Source organism: Zingiber officinale, chromosome 9B (genome assembly GCF_018446385.1).
Source record: "Zingiber officinale cultivar Zhangliang chromosome 9B, Zo_v1.1, whole genome shotgun sequence".
Lineage (NCBI taxonomy): Eukaryota > Viridiplantae > Streptophyta > Magnoliopsida > Zingiberales > Zingiberaceae > Zingiber > Zingiber officinale.
The window spans coordinates 10,260,759-10,280,328 of NC_056003.1; the positions used below are offsets into that span (position 1 = coordinate 10,260,759).

The following is a 19,570-nucleotide window of genomic DNA, read 5'->3' on the forward strand; positions in this document are numbered from 1 at the left end:
GTGTGATCAACCAAGTCAAGTTAGATCATGTTGTATTTGTGTTAGAGTGTATACTAAAAGCCTAGCTTTTGGTATAAACATTTATCTAGAAATAAGAATCACATTGGTCAAATATCCACATTTATGATAAATGTAGTTGTTCAATTAATTTATATTATAGATAACATGGTGTGTGGTGTCACACACAGAGGATCATGTTATCAGTACCTTATAAATTATAAACAGTAGCTCACAACCATAATGGAAAAGAACAAACCATTGGGAAGTCATAGTGTAATTAGGTATTAGTTTATCTTAACTATATAAATTACACTAGTACACTTAGAGTGTATTGAGTAGGACCATTAGAGGTCGTTTCTTTTATACTGACTTTATAAAGAAACAAAGACCTCAGTTATTATGGAAGTGTGTGCTCTTAATCCTAATATAATAACAAGCACATATATTTGATATTTATTTCTTTAATTTATCAATGGGTGAGATTTAGTTCGATGAATCAATAAGCCCGATAAGTTGGGAAATGATATCACTTATAGTGTGTGTTGTTGACTATAGAAGGAAACTGTGTCCTAGTGATCTAGGTTGAGAATGTCCCCAAGAGGAGCTCATAAGGATTGTCATGTTAAACCCTGCAGGTGGACTTAGTCCGACATGACGATGAAGTTGAGTGGTATTACTCTTGGATCTAGATATTAATTAAGTGAGTTGTTAGTAACTTACTTAATTAGTGGACATTTGTTATCTTAAACACAGGGAGACTAACACACTCATAATAAGAAGGAGCCCAAAATGTAATTTGGGATTGGTGCGGTAGTTCAATAATAGTTCTTTAGTGGAATGAATTATTATTGATGAAATTAGTTGTGTGTTCGGGGCGAACACGGGATGCTTAATTTCATTGGGAGACCAAAACCAATTCCTCCTCTCGGTCCCTATCGTAGCCTCTAGTATATAGAGATTTATACCCACCGCATACCCACCTTCTTACCCATCCAATGGGGTCGGCCAAGCTAGCTTGACCCAAGCTAGGGCCGGCCAAGACCAAGGGTGGAGCCATGTAGGTGGGCCAAAGCTTGGGTCCCAAGCTTGTGGTCGACCACTAGAATATTTAAAGGATTTTTATTAAAATTATTTCTTATGTGGATATCATGATTTTAAAAGAGAGTTTAAAATTAAAAATTTCCTTTATAGCTTTCTACAAAGATTAAGAGAAGAGATTAATCTCTTTCCTTATTTGTAGTTTAAAAGGATGGTTTTAATTTTGGTAAAACTTTCCTTATTTGTAAATCATCTACATGTTTAAAGAGAGTTTAAAATTTGAAATCTTTCCTTATTTGTTGATTAAAGGAGGATTTTAAATTTTAAGAAAACTTTCCTTTTAACCATGTTCATGATTTAAAGAAAGTTTAAAAATTAATAATTCTCTTTTATTAGTTTCTACAAAAGATTGATAAAAGATTTGATATCTTTCCTTATTTGTAGATTAAAGAGATTTTAATTTTAGAGATAACTTTCTTTTATCCACATGTTTAAAAGAAAGATTTTAATTTATTAAATTTCCTTTTAAAACCAATCATGAAGGATTAAATTATTGGAGAAATTTTATAAATTTCGAGACAAATTAGGAAGTTTTAATTAATTAAAACTCTCCTTGTTTGTAACTTTAGGTGGCTGACCAAATAGAATTGAGAAAGAAAATTGTTTTAATTAAATAATTTTCCTTTTCAATGGAAAAGAATTAAGGAAATTTTATTAAATTTTCCTTATTCGCGAGGATCGAGGATTATAAAGAGGGGTAGAGGAGGCTTCAAAGCTAACGACTCTATTCTATTTCTTTCTCTTTTCCTTGGTGTTGTGGCGGCCAACCTCTCTTCCTCTTTGGTGGTGGCAGAACCTTCTCTATTGGCTTGGAGCTCTTGTGGTGGCGGATACTACTTGGAGAAGAAGAAGAAGAAGAGACAAAGCTTGTATCCCTTGGAGCTTGGTTGGTGGAAAAGATCTTCATCTTTGGAAGCTTTGTGGTCGAAACTTGAAGAAAGGAGAAGAAGGTGCTTTGGTGGATTCTCATCTCGAAGATCGTTGCCACACAACGTCCGAGGTTAGAAGAGAATCTGGTAGAAGATCAAGAGGTCTTTCTAAAAGGTATAACTAGTATTTTTTCTTTCCGCATCATGCTAGTTATTTTGGAAATAATACCAAATACAAGAGGCTTACGATTCTAGTATTTCGAATATGTTTTTCGAAGTTGTGTTCTTTTGTTTTATTTTTCCTTGTGATTTGATTGTTCTTTTCGGTTAACCTAAAGTTATTTTAGGAAATTAAATATTAGATTTCTATAAAAGGTTTTGTCTAGTCGGTGGTGGTTGCTCCCATATCCAAGAAGGTCATGTGCCTCGCCACGTCAGTACTGGGAACCAATTATGGAAATTAATATTTAATGAAATTAATAACTTAAGGTGATTTGGGTCGAACGTGTTAAGTTCCGCAGGAGATCCAAGTCAAAACCTAAAAGAACAAATAGATTAAGTTTTGGATCAAACGTGTTAAGTTCCGCAGGCGATCCAAAATTTAATTTAAAAGAACACATGGTAGCTAGGAAAAGGTTCAGACCTTTGTACAAAATTTTTGTACAGTGGAACCTCTAGGTTTTCCGAGTAGCAACCAACAATTGATATCAGAGCTAGAGTTTTGCCTCTGTGTATTTGGTATTAGTTTAATTATGCACATGTCATACATAATTTAGGCAGGTTAATAGTAGGATGTGCTAACTTTGTGGATGCAGGATCCAACTATTATGACTTTTAGTTATTATGTGTGATTGGACCCTTGGACATGTCAAGGGCATTTATATGTGTGTGCATGATTGTATTAAAAAGAAGGAGCTGTATTTAGTTTTATTAGGATTTTATTTTGATCTAGATACATGTACATTCCTTTATGGAATATAGGATCAAAATGTAAAATTCTATTTATGTCATGGATCGAATCTTGCAAAGCGTGGAACCTTCTAAGGACCAGAGGCGCAGTGGAACTAGGAGCAACAGCTAGACCCGGTAGCGGTGGCCAAATATGGCAGCAGCTTGGGATGACAACACACGGAGGACAACTAGAGATAAAAGCCATAATAGTTGAAAATTAGATTTTCTATTTATTGCTTTTATATTGTGCTGTGTGTGCATGTTAGTTTACAAGTTTAGTAGGCTAGCATAGTTAAAATTCCTCATTTATAAATAACTAAGTGGGAGAGGGATTTTAAATAAATCCCATGGTCTCCATTACTGGTTTGTAAGTGATGCAAACAAGTTTGCGCGTTGGCTCTGAGTGCCTTCCTCCATAACGGATGAGCTTGTTTGTGGATCACTAGAACAGACTTCCATTTTTGGATGACTATAGGAAGTTAATTAAGAGCGTGTGATCTTCCCCAACGGAAGGGGCATAATCTTATTAATGGACTTAGTGTCAAGTAATGGTATACACTTAGACACATCTAATAGTATCCTCCCCATCGGAGTCACTATTATTTGTGTGACCAAATGAAACCAACTATTAATTTGTCATAAAACTAGGTTGACAAGATAATAAAATTAAAGGGTTAAAACCCCTCTTACAAATGATTGATTTTGTATACGTCCACACTAACGTGGCATACAAAATTAACGGTGTTTGAGATAATTTTATTTGTCATAAAGATACGTTGACAAGATAGTTAATGGGTAAAACCCTCCTTTTACAAATGTTGAATTTATATACGTCCACACTAACGTGGCATGCAAAATTCACGGTGTTTGAGGTGTTGGTAAATTTAAATAATATTGTTTGAGGAATCAATATTTTATTTTAAATTCAAAGAGTTTTGACCAAATATTTGATCAAAGACAGATCAACTATTAATTTTATTCGTCATAAAGTAAAGTTGACGAGATAATAAAATTAATGAATAAAATCTCCTCTTCGATTTTGTATACACAAAATTCATGGAGATTTTAAGGAGTTGATCTTGACCAAATGTTTTTGTGATTCTTAGGATGTTTGTCAATCCCTAGTAGTCATACTATAGAAAAAGACTTAGTAGTCCCAATTGTAATGATTGGAAATAGGACTTGGACATTAAGGTATCATCTTCTTAGAACTAAGAACAATTTAGGTGTATTTAATTCATTAGTTGAAACATGTCTAGTGGTGTTATCTACCGGAACTGGAGTGTAGATACAAGATGCCATTAATCATGTCTGCAATTCATTGCAGGGTTCCAGAAACCCGACAACTAAATGAAAGGTAAATCACCGTCCACATGGGCACTACTGTAAAAGTGGTAGAGTGGGAGATGTTTATCCTTTGATAAGAATAAAATATGGATTTTAAGTAATTGTCCTTACGTACCAAGTTTAGAAAGAACCTGATTTCAGTTTCTAAACTATTATAGATATTATGTCTATTTTGATAACAAAGTTGTTATCAAGAAAAATAGGAAAGTTATCTATTCTGGTATGATGGTTGACAATTTATAATCCAATAACTTCCACGATGCAACAAATGGAAATTAGTAACACATCTTCTAATTTTAAGAGAAAGCAACCTTCGGAAATGAACCAATTATATCTTTGGCATCTAAAGCTAGGTTATACTTGAGTAGGATTCATTGGTAGCTGATGAACTTTTGGGTTCATTGGTAGTGGAAATCTTTCCAACCTGCGAGTCTTACTTGGAAGAAAAATAACCAAGAAGCTTTTAAGTCCAAGGGGTATGGAGTCAAAGATATGTTGAAATCGGTTCATTCTGATTTGTGTGATCCTATGACTATCCAGACAAGAGGTAGTATTGAATATTTTGTCTAATTTATAGACAACTATTCAAGATACAAATAAATTTACTTAATGTACCGCAAGACTAAGTACTTTGATTAGTTCAAAGAGTACAAGGTTGATGCGTAGAAATAAAGTAAAAAGTCACTATGGAAGATCGTAGTGGCAAGTACCTCTTGAGAGATTTTAGGAGTCACTTATCAGAAGTTGGATTTCAATCCCAACTAACTGCATCTGGTACACCCTAACTGAATGGTGTAGTAGAAAGAATGTAAAGAACTCTTATGGAATAATTAGATAGATGATGAGTTATTCAGAAAATTACCAAATTTATTTTAAGGATAAACTCTGAAAATGAAAGTGAACATAGTGCCTTCCAAGTCATAACTCTCTACTCATATAGAATTGCTGAATAGGCGTAAGCCTATTTTGAAGCATATTCGGATTCGGGTAATCTAGCACATATGTTAAAGAGAGATAATGATAAGTTGGATAGGAGTTCACTTGTTTGTAAGTTATCCTAGATAAAAAAAAAGTAGGTTTATAGTCTTAAAAATCAGAAGGTCATCAATGACTGATTTTTAGAAAAGGACTATATAATAAATCACGTGCTCATAAGTAAATTTGTTCTTAAAGAAATAATAAAGGACATGTCTAACCTAGTACCAACTGTACAAGATGAGATACCACAAGAAAACTGCAACACGTATCACATATGATACACAATTGTAGAAAATGCCTTGTCGTAGTGGGAGGGTTGTTAGGCAACCTAAATAGGTTCATGTTTTGGGAGAGTTTTTGGATTCGATCCCTGGAGGACATGAACCTGATCTCCGGTCATATGATGAAGTACTCCAAGATAAAGATGCAAAGATCTTGGCAAAGAGTAATGAATAATGAATTAGAATATATGTATTCTAATAAAATCTGGAAGCTTATAGAATCACCAAATGGTGTAAAAGTCATTGGGTGTAAAAAGGTATATAATAGGAAAAGAGGGATAGACAGGAAGGTGGTAACTTTCAAAGCAAGGCTTGATGAAAAAGGAAACTTTTTCACTGGTAGCCATGCTTAATTCTATCCGGATTCTTTTATCTATTTGGCAAGTGGATGTCAAGACAACATTCCTTAATGGAAGTCTTGAAGAAAGCATCCATATAAAGCAACCAGAAGGGTTCATTGCAAAGGGCTAAGAGCATCTTGTGTGCAAGCTCAATCAGTCTATGGACTGAGGTAAAGCTTCAAGGTCTTGGAACATCCGGTTTATCAAAGTAATCCAGATCTATGGATTTAGTAACCGGATTAGTCTTGTGTATACATAAGGTGTGATGGAAGCGTGGTGGTATTTCTTGTACTATACGTAGATAACATTTTTGGTAGTTGGAAACAATATCAAAATGTTGTCAGAAGTAAGGGTATGGTTGTCCAAACAATTCGATATAAAGGACTTGGGAGAATGTATATATTCTTGAGATCAAAGTAATAAGGGATCGCAAGAAAAAAAATATATTTTACTTATCCCAAGCTTGATACATCGGAAAAATCCTTGCTCATTTTAAGCATGCAAAACTCCTAGAAAGGTTTCTTACCTTTTAAGCATGGAGTGTTTTTATCTAAAGAGATGTCTCCGATGACATCAAAGGAGATTGAGGACATGTAGGCAGTTCTTTATGCTTCGGCAGTTAGACAACCTAATGTATGCTATGCACGAGATCAGAAATCTGTTTTGCCAAGGGCATAGTTAGCAGATATCAAAGTAACCCTAGACAAGGACATTGGACTGCAGTAAAGCATATATTAAAGTACCTTAGAGGAACTAGAGATTATATGCTAGCTTACAAGGCAGTTAATTTGGTCCCTGTGGGTTGCATGGATTTTGACTTCCAATCGGATAGGGACAATAATAAGTCAACCTCAGGGTTTTGTGTTTACTTTAGGAGGTAAAGTCATAACTATGGAAGAGTGATAAGTATAGGTGTTTTTCTGGACTCCACCATAGAAGCTTAGTATATGGCAAGCCTCTGAGGAAACCATAAAAGCTGAATGACTTAATTACCTCAAGATAGACTTAGATATGATTTCTAGTTTATCCAAAGATTATTACAATTTATTGTAATAATAATGGTGCAGTAACAAACTCGAAGAAACCATGAGTCTATAAGGCAAGTAAACACAATAGAGCGCAAGTACTACCCAATACGAGAAATCGTATAAACGAGGAGAAGTTGTTGCCGCCTAGAATGCATCAGATGATGACCTATAGATCTTTTCACTAAGGTCCTTAAAGCGAGAGCTTTTGATGGACATGTTGAAGGGTTGGGAATCAGATGTATGGCAGCAGATATGGCAGCTTAGTCTTTTAGTATAAGTGGGAGATTGTTAGAGTGTATACTAAAAGCCTAGCTTTTGGTATAAACATTTATCTAGAAATAAGAATCACATTGGTCAAATATCTACATTTATGATAAATGTAGTTGTTCAATTAATTTATATTGTAGATAACATGGTGTGTGGTGTCACACATAGAGGATCATGTTATCAGTACCTTATAAATTATAAACAGTAGCTCACGACCATAATGGAAAAGAACAAACCATTGGGAAGTCATAGTGTAATTAGGTATTAGTTTATCTTAACTATATAAATTACACTAGTACACTTAGAGTGTATTGAGTAGGACCATTAGAGGTCGTTTCTTTTATACTGACTTTATAAAGAAACAAAGACCTCAGTTATTATGGAAGTGTGTGCTCTTAATCCTAATATAATAACAAGCACATATATTTGATATTTATTTCTTTAATTTATCAATGGGTGAGATTTAGTTCGATGAATCAATAAGCCCGATAAGTTGGGAAATGATATCACTTATAGTGTGTTGTTGACTATAGAAGGAAACTGTGTCCTAGTGATCTAGGTTGAGAATGTCCCCAAGAGGAGCTCATAAGGATTGTCATGTTAAACCCTGCAGGTGGACTTAGTCCGACATGACGATGAAGTTGAGTGGTACTACTCTTGGAGCTAGATATTAATTAAGTGAGTTGTCAGTAACTTACTTAATTAGTGGACATTTGTTATCTTAAACACAGGGAGACTAACACACTCATAATAAGAAGGAGCCCAAAATGTAATTTGGGATTGGTGCGGTAGTTCAATAATAGTTCTTTAGTGGAATGAATTATTATTGATGAAATTTAGTTGTGTGTTGGGGGCGAATACTTAATTTCATCGGGAGACCAAAACCAATTCCTCCTCTCGGTCCCTATCGTAGCCTCTAGTATATAGAGATTTATACCCACCGCATACCCACCTTCTTACCCATCCAATGGGGCCGGCCAAGCTAGCTTGGAACCCAAGCTAGGGCCGGCCAAGATCAAGTGGATGAGCCATGTAGGTGGCCGGCCAAAGCTTGGGTCCCAAGCTTAGGTGGCCGACCACTAGAATATTAAAAAGGATTTTTATTAAAATTATTTCTTATGTGGATATCATGATTTTAAAAGAGAGTTTAAAAATTAAAAATTTCCTTTTATAGCTTTCTACAAAAGATTAAGAGAAGAGATTAATCTCTTTCCTTATTTGTAGTTTAAAAGGATGGTTTTAATTTTTGGTAAAAACTTTCCTTATTTGTAAATCATCTACATGTTTAAAAGAGAGTTTAAAATTTGAAATCTTTCCTTATTTGTTGATTAAAGGAGGATTTTAAATTTTAAGAAAACTTTCCTTTTTAACCATGTTCATGATTTAAAAGAAAGTTTAAAATTAATAATTCTCTTTTATTAGTTTCTACAAAAGATTGAGAAAAGATTTGATATCTTTCCTTATTTGTAGATTAAAAGAGATTTTAATTTTTAGAGATAACTTTCTTTTTATCCACATGTTTAAAAGAAAGATTTTAATTTATTAAATTTCCTTTTTAAACCAATCATGAAGGGATTAAATTATTGGAGAAATTTTATAAATTTCTGGAGACAAATTAGGAAGTTTTAATTAATTAAAACTCTCCTTGTTTGTAGCTTTGGTGTGGCCGACCAAATAGAATTGAGAAAGAAAATTGTTTTTAATTAAATAATTTTTCCTTTTCAATGGAAAAAGAATTAAGGAAATTTTTATTAAATTTTCCTTATTCGCCAGGATCAAGGATTATAAAAGAGGGGGTAGAGGAGGCTTCAAAGCTAACGACTCTATTCTATTTTTCTTTCTCTTTTCCTTGGTGTTGTGGCCGGCCAACCTCTCTTCCTCTCTTCCTCTTGGTGGTGGCCGAACCTTCTCTATTGGCTTGGAGCTTTTGTGGTGGCCGGATACTACTTGGAGAAGAAGAAGAAGAAGGAGAGAAAGCTTGTATCCCTTGGAGCTTGGTTGGTGGAAAAAGATCTTCATCTTTTGGAAGCTTTGTGCTTGGCCGAAACTTGAAGAAAGGAGAAGAAGGTGCTTTGGTGGATTCTCATCTCGGAAGATCGTTGCCCACACAACGTCCGAGGTTAGAAGAGGAATACGGTAGAAGATCAAGAGGTCTTTCTAAAAGGTATAACTAGTATTTTTTCTTTCCGCATCATGCTAGTTATTTTTGGAAATAATACCAAATACAAGAGGCTTACGATTCTAGTATTTCGAATATGTTTTTCGAAGTTGTGTTCTTTTGTTTTATTTTTCCTTGTGATTTGATTGTTCTTTTCGGTTAACCTAAAGTTATTTTAGGAAATTAAATATTAGATTTCTATAAAAGGTTTTGTCTAGTCGGTGGTGGTTGCTCCCATATCCAAGAAGGTCATGTGCCTCGCCACGTCAGTACTGGGAACCAATTATGGAAATTAATATTTAATGAAATTAATAACTTAAGGTGATTTGGGTCGAACGTGTTAAGTTCCGCTGGAGATCCAAGTCAAAACCTAAAAGAACAAATAGATTAAGTTTTGGATCAAACGTGTTAAGTTCCGCAGGCGATCCAAAATTTAATTTAAAAGAACACATGGTAGCTAGGAAAAGGTTCAGACCTTTGTACAAAATTTTTGTACAGTGGAACCTCTTGGCTTTCCGAGTAGCAACCAACAATTTGATCCTTGTGTCTAAGTGTGTAGGAACTTAGGAGCACAAAAAGTCAAGTGAAAAACATAACTAGTGAGAAAGATGGCACGGGAGAGAGTCGATAGGCTCATTACGTCAGAGGGACGAGGTGCTGCAGAAGAGTATCCTGGCAAACGAGAAGGAAGCGTGCGACATTTCTGAAGGATGAGAAACCGGAGACAAAGACTGCTTGAGGAGAAGGTCAGAAGATGGGTTTGAGTGAGCCCAATTCTGAATGGTCGAAATCACCCAAGCGATTAGAGAAGGTGTCGGACCAGTCAGTATAAAGCTGACTGATCTGGACGCCCGGACTATCAAGGTGCCCCAAGGGCGCATCGACGTTGCGGATCAGCTTTTGGTCCTCATCAACAATCCAAGCGCTCGGAGCGAGTCCGAGCACCTGACGATGGATAAAACGTTATCTCTTGGTCGTTGCATGGAGATAGAGTTTTACCATGTTGCGGTGCCTGGAGAGGTCTGGGTGCCCGAATGGTGCCACATCAACAAACAGTCAGATTCGACCAGTTGGCTATAAATAGAACCCTAATCTTCTTCATTTCAAACAACACACTTCTATACTTCGAAATCTACTCTATTTTTCATTTCCAAGCTTCATTTTTATGTACGAGGGTTCTCTGCCTCCGATAGTTTGTTCGAAAAGGAGATCTTTATAGTGAGCTTACTTCCTTGAAGTAGCAATCCTCTAATTGCAAACCAAGTAAAATTATTTGTTTTGTACTCTTATTAATTCTATTATTTCTTTAAGTGTGTAATTGTTTAAAGCTCGATAGTTTGAGAAAGGTATACTTTTATTTTAACGTGCATGACAATTTACCCTCCTATTGTCAGCCGCAAGGGACCTACAAATATTTCCTGTGCAGTCTTTACGATGGAAACTTCCACCCTGCAAAGCATATTAGTGGTGGGTCAATTTTCGGAAAGGTGTCGGAATGGTCGGTTATTTTTTTTAAAATACATCAATATTCATGCACAGAGGAAAAGTAATACTATATAAGGGGTCTCCTCCTAAAGGCACATGTACGCAACATTAGGCACTCAGAGCCCACTGTTTATTTCTACTGTTCACTATATCCTTTTCCTCTCAATCACCTATCTAACTTGGGTGTCGCAATGCTTACGCTGGGACCATTTCCTGGCCCGGTTGCTAATGTTTTCTTACCTCTAAGTTCTTTCCTAACGCGCAGGATCGCTCGACGCCCTCTGCTTCTAGCTCAAAGTCTTCTCGTGGTCAATATTGAAGCCACCTATCCAGCATCGTCTTCCCTGATTTCAGACAATATCACCCAATGAGTACAAAATAACTCGTTGTATGCCTGACCTCCCCAATACAAAGGGTTGAGCAAATGTCTCCATGACTTTATATATATATATATATATATATATATATATATAATGTCTAAGTGCTTAAATTCATTTTTTTTTAAAAAAAAATCAACATTTTCTTAAAAAAGTATTATACCCTGTGAACATCTAAAATTTTTAATTTTGAATACCATAACTCAAGAAGGAAACCTGAACCTTAGAGGGAAAATCTTATTAACTCAAACTCATTATAACCTAACTTCTAAATTCTAAAATCTCTAACCCTAAATATATATAATATACTCTGTAAGTATCTAAAATTTTTAATTTTAAATACTATAATTCAAAAGGGAAACCTGAACTTTAGAGAGAAAATCTTATTGACTTAAACTCATTATAACTCAATTCCTAAATTCTAAAATTTTAAATCCTAAATATATATAATATATCTTAAAAATAAAAAAAAAATGATTGAATCCAGGGTGCCTGGCTTTAACTCTAGGCGCTTGGATTCAATTTGGATGTCTGGATTCAACTCTAGACACTCATATTCTGAATTTAATCCAAGTGCCCCGGGGTCCGCAACATAGCAAACTCGGTGTGTGTGTATATATAACTGATATCATGAACACTTATTTGGTACACGACTATGACGCCTTGGGTTCGATCCAAGCGCCTGGGTTAAATAGTTTTTTTAACTCTTTACTCCTAGAATTCAAGCTTCCCAATTATATTATAGTGTTTAAACTAAATTTTTTTAATATTTTACCTAAAATTTTAACTCTAAGGTTCAGATTTCCCAATTGAATTACAGTGTTCAAATTAAAAGAAAAAAAAATAAAAAAATAGGTAGGATATAATAATATATTTGGGGTTTATATTTGAAGAAATATTGATTTTTAAATTTTTTTTCAAAAAATAATCAAGACTCCTAGATTCAATATAAGCGCGCCTCGACAACTATCGTGGACCGTATCTATATGTCTTTCGTCACGTAAATGTTATTGTTGAGTAACTATAATCAGCCTAAGTTCAACAATAATTTTGTTTTAAAAATACACCAGGTTGACTTTATTTTATAAATAGAGGAGACTAATTAGGATGTGGAACCAAAGTTGATGAATATGATTATACTCAGGAGAAGTTTGGATTGTTTCTAATAAGTTTAAGTTTATTTGTGAGTTTTTATCAAAATTTAATGGGTTAATTCCTAATTTAGTCCCTCATTATTTGACGTAGTCCCGATTTCGTCCCTATTTTTTCAATTGACCAAGTTTAGTACTCCAATTTTCGAACGTCTTCCCAAATCAATCCTTCCGTCCAAATCTCTGTTAAAGTAGACGTGGTGACTTGTTTAACCGGTGAAAGTGACCAGTTACTTTTACATCTTGCGTTGTTTTCCCTAATTCTGGAGTTGCCCTAGAAATCGACTCACGCGTTGTTCATCGATGCAAGGACAGGTAGCGTATTTTGTCAAGCTTTTGTCATTCTTTCTCCTCGCTGCTTCCATTTCACCCTCCTCTAGGTCTCCCCTCCCCTCCCCTCCCCTCCCACCTCTCTTTGTTATTTTGATTTTAGCTTATCATTCATACAGATACAACTACGCAAGTACAACTAGATCAAAAACCCCTCCTTTGGTACATACTTACTGGAGATTTTGGAGCAACTCTGACAAGTGAGGGCAACTTTTGTTGTGTGTTTGCTCTTCACGACAGGCATGCTCCTCCAATTCTGTAACATAGAAAACAAATGGTTTCCGACAATAGCATTTCCAAACTTCGTTTGTTGAGATTATGTAAAGTAAAATATAAACTTCATCACTCAATTTGTATTTGAATGAAATTGAATTTGTAAATGATTCTAGTCATGCTCAAAGATATGAAGGGTAATGTAATTCCATTATTTTCTTTTCAAAACAGAGTGACAAAAAGCTAGTGAAGAACTCAAGCTAAGCTTCCATACATTGTAGAGTATTTTTATTCTTCGTGAAGTAGATTTGTTGATATCACACTCGCTCTCCCCTTATTTAATGTCTCAACGTAGTAAAACTTGCTTGGATCACACTCCAAATTATGGTAAGATATACACAAATGAAGTACTTAATGTTTTGCTAATTTACTATGTCATAATTTTCCTTAATTCATTGAGCTATTAATTATTAATTGTGCATATTTTTCTAGGACTTTGTGGTGAACTAGATTTCCTTACAATTAAGTTTTATTATAATGGGGAGATGAAATCTAGTCTTCATGACAAAAAATATATCGGTGGACAAATCGATTATTTTGACTATGTTGATAGGGATATTTTAGGGATGATTGAATTGTGGGGCTATGCGGAGGATATAGGCTATATAGACAAGCAATCTATCAAATTTTGGTATAAATTTGGAGAAACATTAAAAGATGGAAAATATTTGGAAACTGACACAGATGTTTTGGATATTATCCCCCATATTCCTAGTAATTATGAGGTTGAAATATACATTGAGCAGAATGATGGTCAGACGGGGTTGGGGAGCATACGATTGGGATGGAGAAAGATGTCAGGGAATCTGAGATAGATAATATCAACAAAGCTGTTGATGAATTTGAAGAAAGTGATTATGATTTTGATGAAAATGATAGGTTGTTTGAAACTTTTGTGGATTATGATGCAGGAGTCAGTAAAGAGAAAGACATGACTGGTGATGGACACATTTCTGATGAGTTGCTTCTGTAGGACCGTTGGGCCGGCTAGAAGGGGGGGTTGAATAGCCCTGTAAAAAAAAAATAAAAGCAACCATTCTCGAACTCTTAAACTAACACTTGTATAAAATTAGCTAAGCAGAAATACAAGAAAGAAACGAGGCACCGTGTTTGACTTGGTTACAACCGGGGAGGTTGTTAATCCAAGGAAAGTGATCGCACTAAAAACTCCTTCGGGCGGAGAAGCCTCTTACACCGATGAAAGCACAAAAACAGAAGCTAAACTAGAATAGTGAGCGCACAAGTGTTTGGAATGCTAATTACTGAGTTGATGAAAAGCTTCTGGACCAAGGCTATATTTATAGCCTTGGTCGGGGCCCCTGGAAGGGTTCCGAGCGCCCTGGGGGGATAAAACTTTATCCCCCAACGTTCAGATTGTGTAAATCGCGATCCTGGTCAAAATCAGGGTCCGGGCGCCCGGAAGGGTTCCGGGCGCCCCGGAGCCCAAAGTCAACAACGTTGACTTTTTTTGCCTTCCGGGCGCCCCGGAGCCCAAAGTCAACAACGTTGACTTTTTTTGTCCGGGACCTCTTCTCTGGTTCAGTCCCTCCTCGGTCCGGTTCTTCTCCTCCGGATCCGCTCGCTTGGGTGATCTCTGCCATCCGGAAAAGGGCTCACCCGAACCCAACTTCCGATTTTCTCGAGCGAGCTTCCCTCCGGCTTCTCGTCCCTCGGAATCGCTGCGTGTTTCCTTCTCGTCCGCCGGCGTACTCATCCGCAGTCTTCGTCCCTCTGACGCACCGCGTGTCGCCCTTCTCGCTAGTTGCGTCTCTTTCTCCCCGAGCAATCTTCCGCTCCAGCTTTCGTCCCTCGGAACCACCGCACGCTTCCTTCTCATCCGCCGGTGTACTCTTCCGCAGCACCTCGTCCCTCGGATTGCCGTCCTTCTTACCTGTGTTCCTAAGCTCCTGCACACTTAGACACAAGGTTAAAATAAACAGGACCTACCTTAACTTGTTGATCACACCAAAACAACCTTGGGGTTCCAACAATCTCCCCCTTTTTGGAGTGATCAACCCAAGTTAAGCTAGGGTTAAAATAGACATAAAATTGAATTAAGTAAATTAACTTAAATTGCAATTTAAGTGCAAAAAGATAGAAAAAATTAAATCTATCTACCTCCCCCTAGACTTATACTTTCCCTTCTCCCCCTTTGATCACAAAAAAATGGGGTTCCAAGAAAAATAATCTAAGAGTTAAAGACTTAGAAAAAGTATTTCTAAAAAAATCTAAGTTTTTAAGAAATTTAGAAAAATTTTCTAAGTAATTAAAGCTGAGATTTCTAGTTTCAAGACAAAAGTTCTTAACTTAGGAAAAAATAATTTTTGTGAATATTTCTAAGTATATAAATAAAATCCAAAAAAAATCCTAACTTACATTTTTAAGTATTTTTTTTAAATGACTTAGGAAAAAAAATTCTAAGTAGGTAAATTTCTAATTTGAAATAAAATGTTTTGAATAACCTTTTTCAAGCACTAATTAATTCTTGTATTAATGCTTCATTAGTAAGTTAATTAAACATTTATTTCAATATTTTGGCTTCCAGGTCGTGGCCTTCTTGGTTATTGGAGCAACAACCACTTCCTTAGACAAAGCCTCATAAAGAAATTCTTTGTTTAATTTTCTCACTTAAAGCGCTAATTTTACTTTTAAAATTAATTTAAGCATGATTTAGGAACCCAATATAGGTTCCAACCTACTGGATTAACTAAAAAGTTTTTAGGGACATATTTTCTTGAAATGTTCCTAATTTGTCCCGGGTGATATTTAAAGTACCAATTTAAATTATTAAATCTTCTAACATTGGTTTTAGATGAACATGCATAATTGTTTAAGTTATCTATTTGAATTTTCAAATTTTGATTTTCTAATTCCAATTTCTCATTTTTTAATTTTAATTTATCTAATTCTTCTAAGGGACAAGACTTAGCTAGAATTACTTTTAAATTTTTATTTTCACTTTCTAATTTACAGCAGTCTTTTGTTAAAAGTTTAACAAACTTAAACATTTTATCGGGAGGAAGAGATCGTACCTGACTTACCTTGTCGATCTCGTTGTCCGTTTCTCCCCCTGAGCTGCTGCTTTCTTCTGACGTGTCTCCCCCTTCATCGATGCTCTCGATGCTCATTTCGGAAGAGCTTGAATCGCAGTCGTCGTCTTGATGACTCGCCATTAGTGCGAGTCCGGAGAATGCTTCGACTTCCGATTCGGACGAAGTATCGTCCCACGTCGCCTTCAGGGCCTTTCGTTTCTGGATAGGCTTCTTACCCTTATCCTTGTCTTTGTTCTTCAGCTTGGGGCAGTTGTCCTTGACATGCCCTTCTTCGTCGCAGTGGTAGCAGCGGATTGTCCTTTTCTTTTTCCCCTGCAGATGGTTAGTAGATCTAGATTTACAAAGTTTCTTGAATCTTCTTACCATCATTACCATTTCCTCGTCGTCGAGAGAGGATTCCGACTCAGGTTCGTCTCTCGAAGCTTTGAGGGCGACGTTGTTCTTGGGCTCCTTCATTCTGCACATCTTGACTCATGGACTTCAAATGTTGAAAAAAATTCTTCTAATGAAATTTTTTCTAAGTACTTAGAAATGTAAAAAGCATCTACTAGTGATGCCCATTTTGAATTTCTTGGAAATGAATTTAACGCGTACCTGAGCGAATCTCGGTTACTTACCTTTTCTCCGAGATTCATGAGTCCGGTGATGATTTCTTTTATTCTGGAGTGCAGATGTGCGACTGTCTCGTCTTCCCCAAGTCGCAGGCTGGTGAGCTGATTGCGAAGCAGATCTCGTCTAGCGAGCTTGGCTTCGGACATACCTTCATGCAGCTCGAGGAACTTCTCCCAAAGTTCCTTTGTGGAGTTGTATTTACCGATCCTGTTGACTTCTTGAGGCGGAAGAACGCTTAGCAGATGGTACTCTACTTTGTCGTTTGCCATGAAGTCGGCCTGCTCCTTTTTTGTCTATTTATCTATTTCCTTGTCCTCTGGTGCTTCAAAGCCAAATTTCATTGTTAAAAATACTTCAATATCTGTTGTAAGAAATACCTGCATCAGTTTTTTCCAGGTAGCGAAATCCCCTTCATATTTTGGTGGGTGGATGCTTGGTCCGGCCATTGCGTTGCTTCGTTCGGCGGTTAGTCCTCCTGAAGCGCCTCGGCTCTGATACCACTTGTAGGACCGTTGGGCCGGCTAGAAGGGGGGGTTGAATAGCCCTGTACAAAAAAAATAAAAGCAACCCTTCTCGAACTTTTAAACTAACACTTGTATAAAATTAGCTAAGCAGAAATACAAGAAAGAAACGAGGCACCGTGTTTGACTTGGTTATAACCGGGGAGGTTGTTAATCCAAGGAAAGTGATCGCACTAAAAACTCCTTCGGGCGGAGAAGCCTCTTACACCGATGAAAGCACAAAAACAGAAGCTAAACTAGAATAGTGAACGCACAAGTGTTTGGAATGCTAATTACTGAGTTGATGAAAAGCTTCTGGACCAAGGCTATATTTATAGCCTTGGTCGGGGCGCCTGGAAGGGTTCCGGGCGCCCTGGGGGGATAAAACTTTATCCCCCAACGTTCAGATCGCGTAAATTGTGATCCTGGTCAAAATCAGGGTCCGGGCGCCCGGAAGGGTTCCGGGCGCCCCGGACTGTTCCGGGGGCCCCGGAGCCCAAAGTCAACATCGTTGACTTTTTTTGTCCGGGACCTCTTCTCTGGTTCAGTCCCTCCTCAGTCCGGTTCTTCTCCTCCGGATCCGCTCGCTTGGGTGATCTCTGCCATCCGGAAAAGGGCTCACCCGAACCCAACTTCCGGTCTTCTCGAGCGAGCTTCCCTCCGGCTTCTCGTCCCTCAGAATCGCTGCGTGTTTCCTTCTCGTCCGCCGGCGTACTCATCCGCAGTCTTCGTCCCTCAGACACACCGCGTGCCGTCCTTCTCGCTAGCTGCGTCTCTTGCTCCCCGAGCAATCTTCCGCTCCAGCTTTCGTCCCTCGGAACCACCGCACGCTTCCTTCTCGTCCGCCGGTGTACTCTTCCGCAGCACCTCGTCCCTCGGACTGCCGTCCTTCTCGCTAGCTGCGTCTTCCGCTCGACTACCTGTGTTCCTAAGCTCCTGCACACTTAGACACAAGGTTAAAACAAACAGGACCTACCTTAACTTGTTGATCACACCAAAACAACCTTGGGGTTCCAACAGCTTCATATGATGCAACAACATGAAGGGGATGTTGATTGTGTGAATGATGATGGTTTTGGAAATCCATTAACTTCTGATGATGAGGATGAAATACGAGATTTCCCTATTTATGATAAAAATACTGATTCCGAAAACCCTCAATTGAAGCTTGGGTTGATTTTTAATTCGAAGAAAGAGGCAAAATTTGTAATTGAGAGTTATTGCATCAGAAAAGGAATGTCAGTTATGTTCGTAAAGAATGATGGCAAGAGACTTAGAGAAAAATGTAGAAACAATGATTGTGGATGGTTAATTCATGTTTCGATGATGACCAACGACACGTGTTGGCAAGTTAAAACTTTCGAAGAGAAACACAACAATTGCGTTTGGACGATTGAAAATGAATGCATTACCTCAAGTTGGTTAGGGAAAACATTTGTCAAAAACTTCATGACAAATCCCAAGATAGGAAGCCTTGAGTTCAAGAATGAGATTCGTGAATCGATGAATGCAGAGATTTCTAGGAAAGTGGCTTACCTAGCGAAGAGAAAGACATTGAGTTTGGTCGAGGGAAGTGTTGAGGAGCAGTTTGGTAAAATTAGAAATTATTGTGCTGAGTTGATACGGACTGATAGAGATGCCACCGTCATTTTGAAGTTAACTGAGGATGAAGTTAGACCGAGGTTTCAAAGAATGTATATTTGCTTTTCTGCATGCAAGTTAGGTTTCCAGGATACATGTAGGCCTGTCATTGGTGTTGATGGTTGTTTTCTTAAATCAAAAACAGGTGGACAGTTATTGTCAGCTGTTTGATTAGATCCAAATAATAATATATTTCCAATATGTTATGCCTTAGTTGAGGGAGAAACAAAAGATACTTGGATGTGGTTTTTGCGGTTGTTAGCTGTTGACATAAAGTTAGGAAATGACTGTGCATGGACATTTATGTCAGACAAACAGAAAGGATTGATTCCTGCTTTGGGCAGTTTGTTTCCGAATGCTGAGCACAGATTTTGTGTACGACATATGCATATCAACATGAAAAATGATGGATATAAAAGTGTATCCATTAAAAATGCTTTGTGGGATGCTACAAAGGCGACAACAGTTCAAGAATTTCATAAGAGGATGCAAGAGTTGAAGGAGATTGATCGTAATGCATATGAGTGGTTAGCAAAAAAGCATGAGAATCATTGGAGTAAGGCATTTTTCAGCACTATCCCCAAATGTGATATATTGTTAAATAATATGTGTGAGTGCTTCAATAGTTTGATTTTGGATGCAAGAGAGAAATCAATAATTGAAATGTTTGAAGTAATCAGAAATTTGTTGATGCGGCGGTTTCAGTTAAATCGTGAGAAGGTTGAAAAATGGAATATAAGAAACTGTCCAAGGATAAGAGCTATCGTAGCTAAAATTTCTTTGGAGACTGTCAAACTTATTCCTATGAAATCAGATGATATGCACTTCCA

The 19,570-nt window shown here is 37.0% G+C and overlaps 1 protein-coding gene across 1 annotated transcript; it reads left to right on the forward strand.

The window, feature by feature from the left end:
* Positions 1-18,128: 18,128 nt before the first annotated feature.
* LOC122022801 lies at positions 18,129-18,911 on the forward strand. Its single transcript, XM_042580917.1, has one exon. The coding sequence runs from the start codon at positions 18,129-18,131 to the stop codon at positions 18,909-18,911; it is 783 nt and encodes a 260-aa protein (XP_042436851.1).
* The last annotated feature ends 659 nt before the right edge of the window (positions 18,912-19,570 follow it).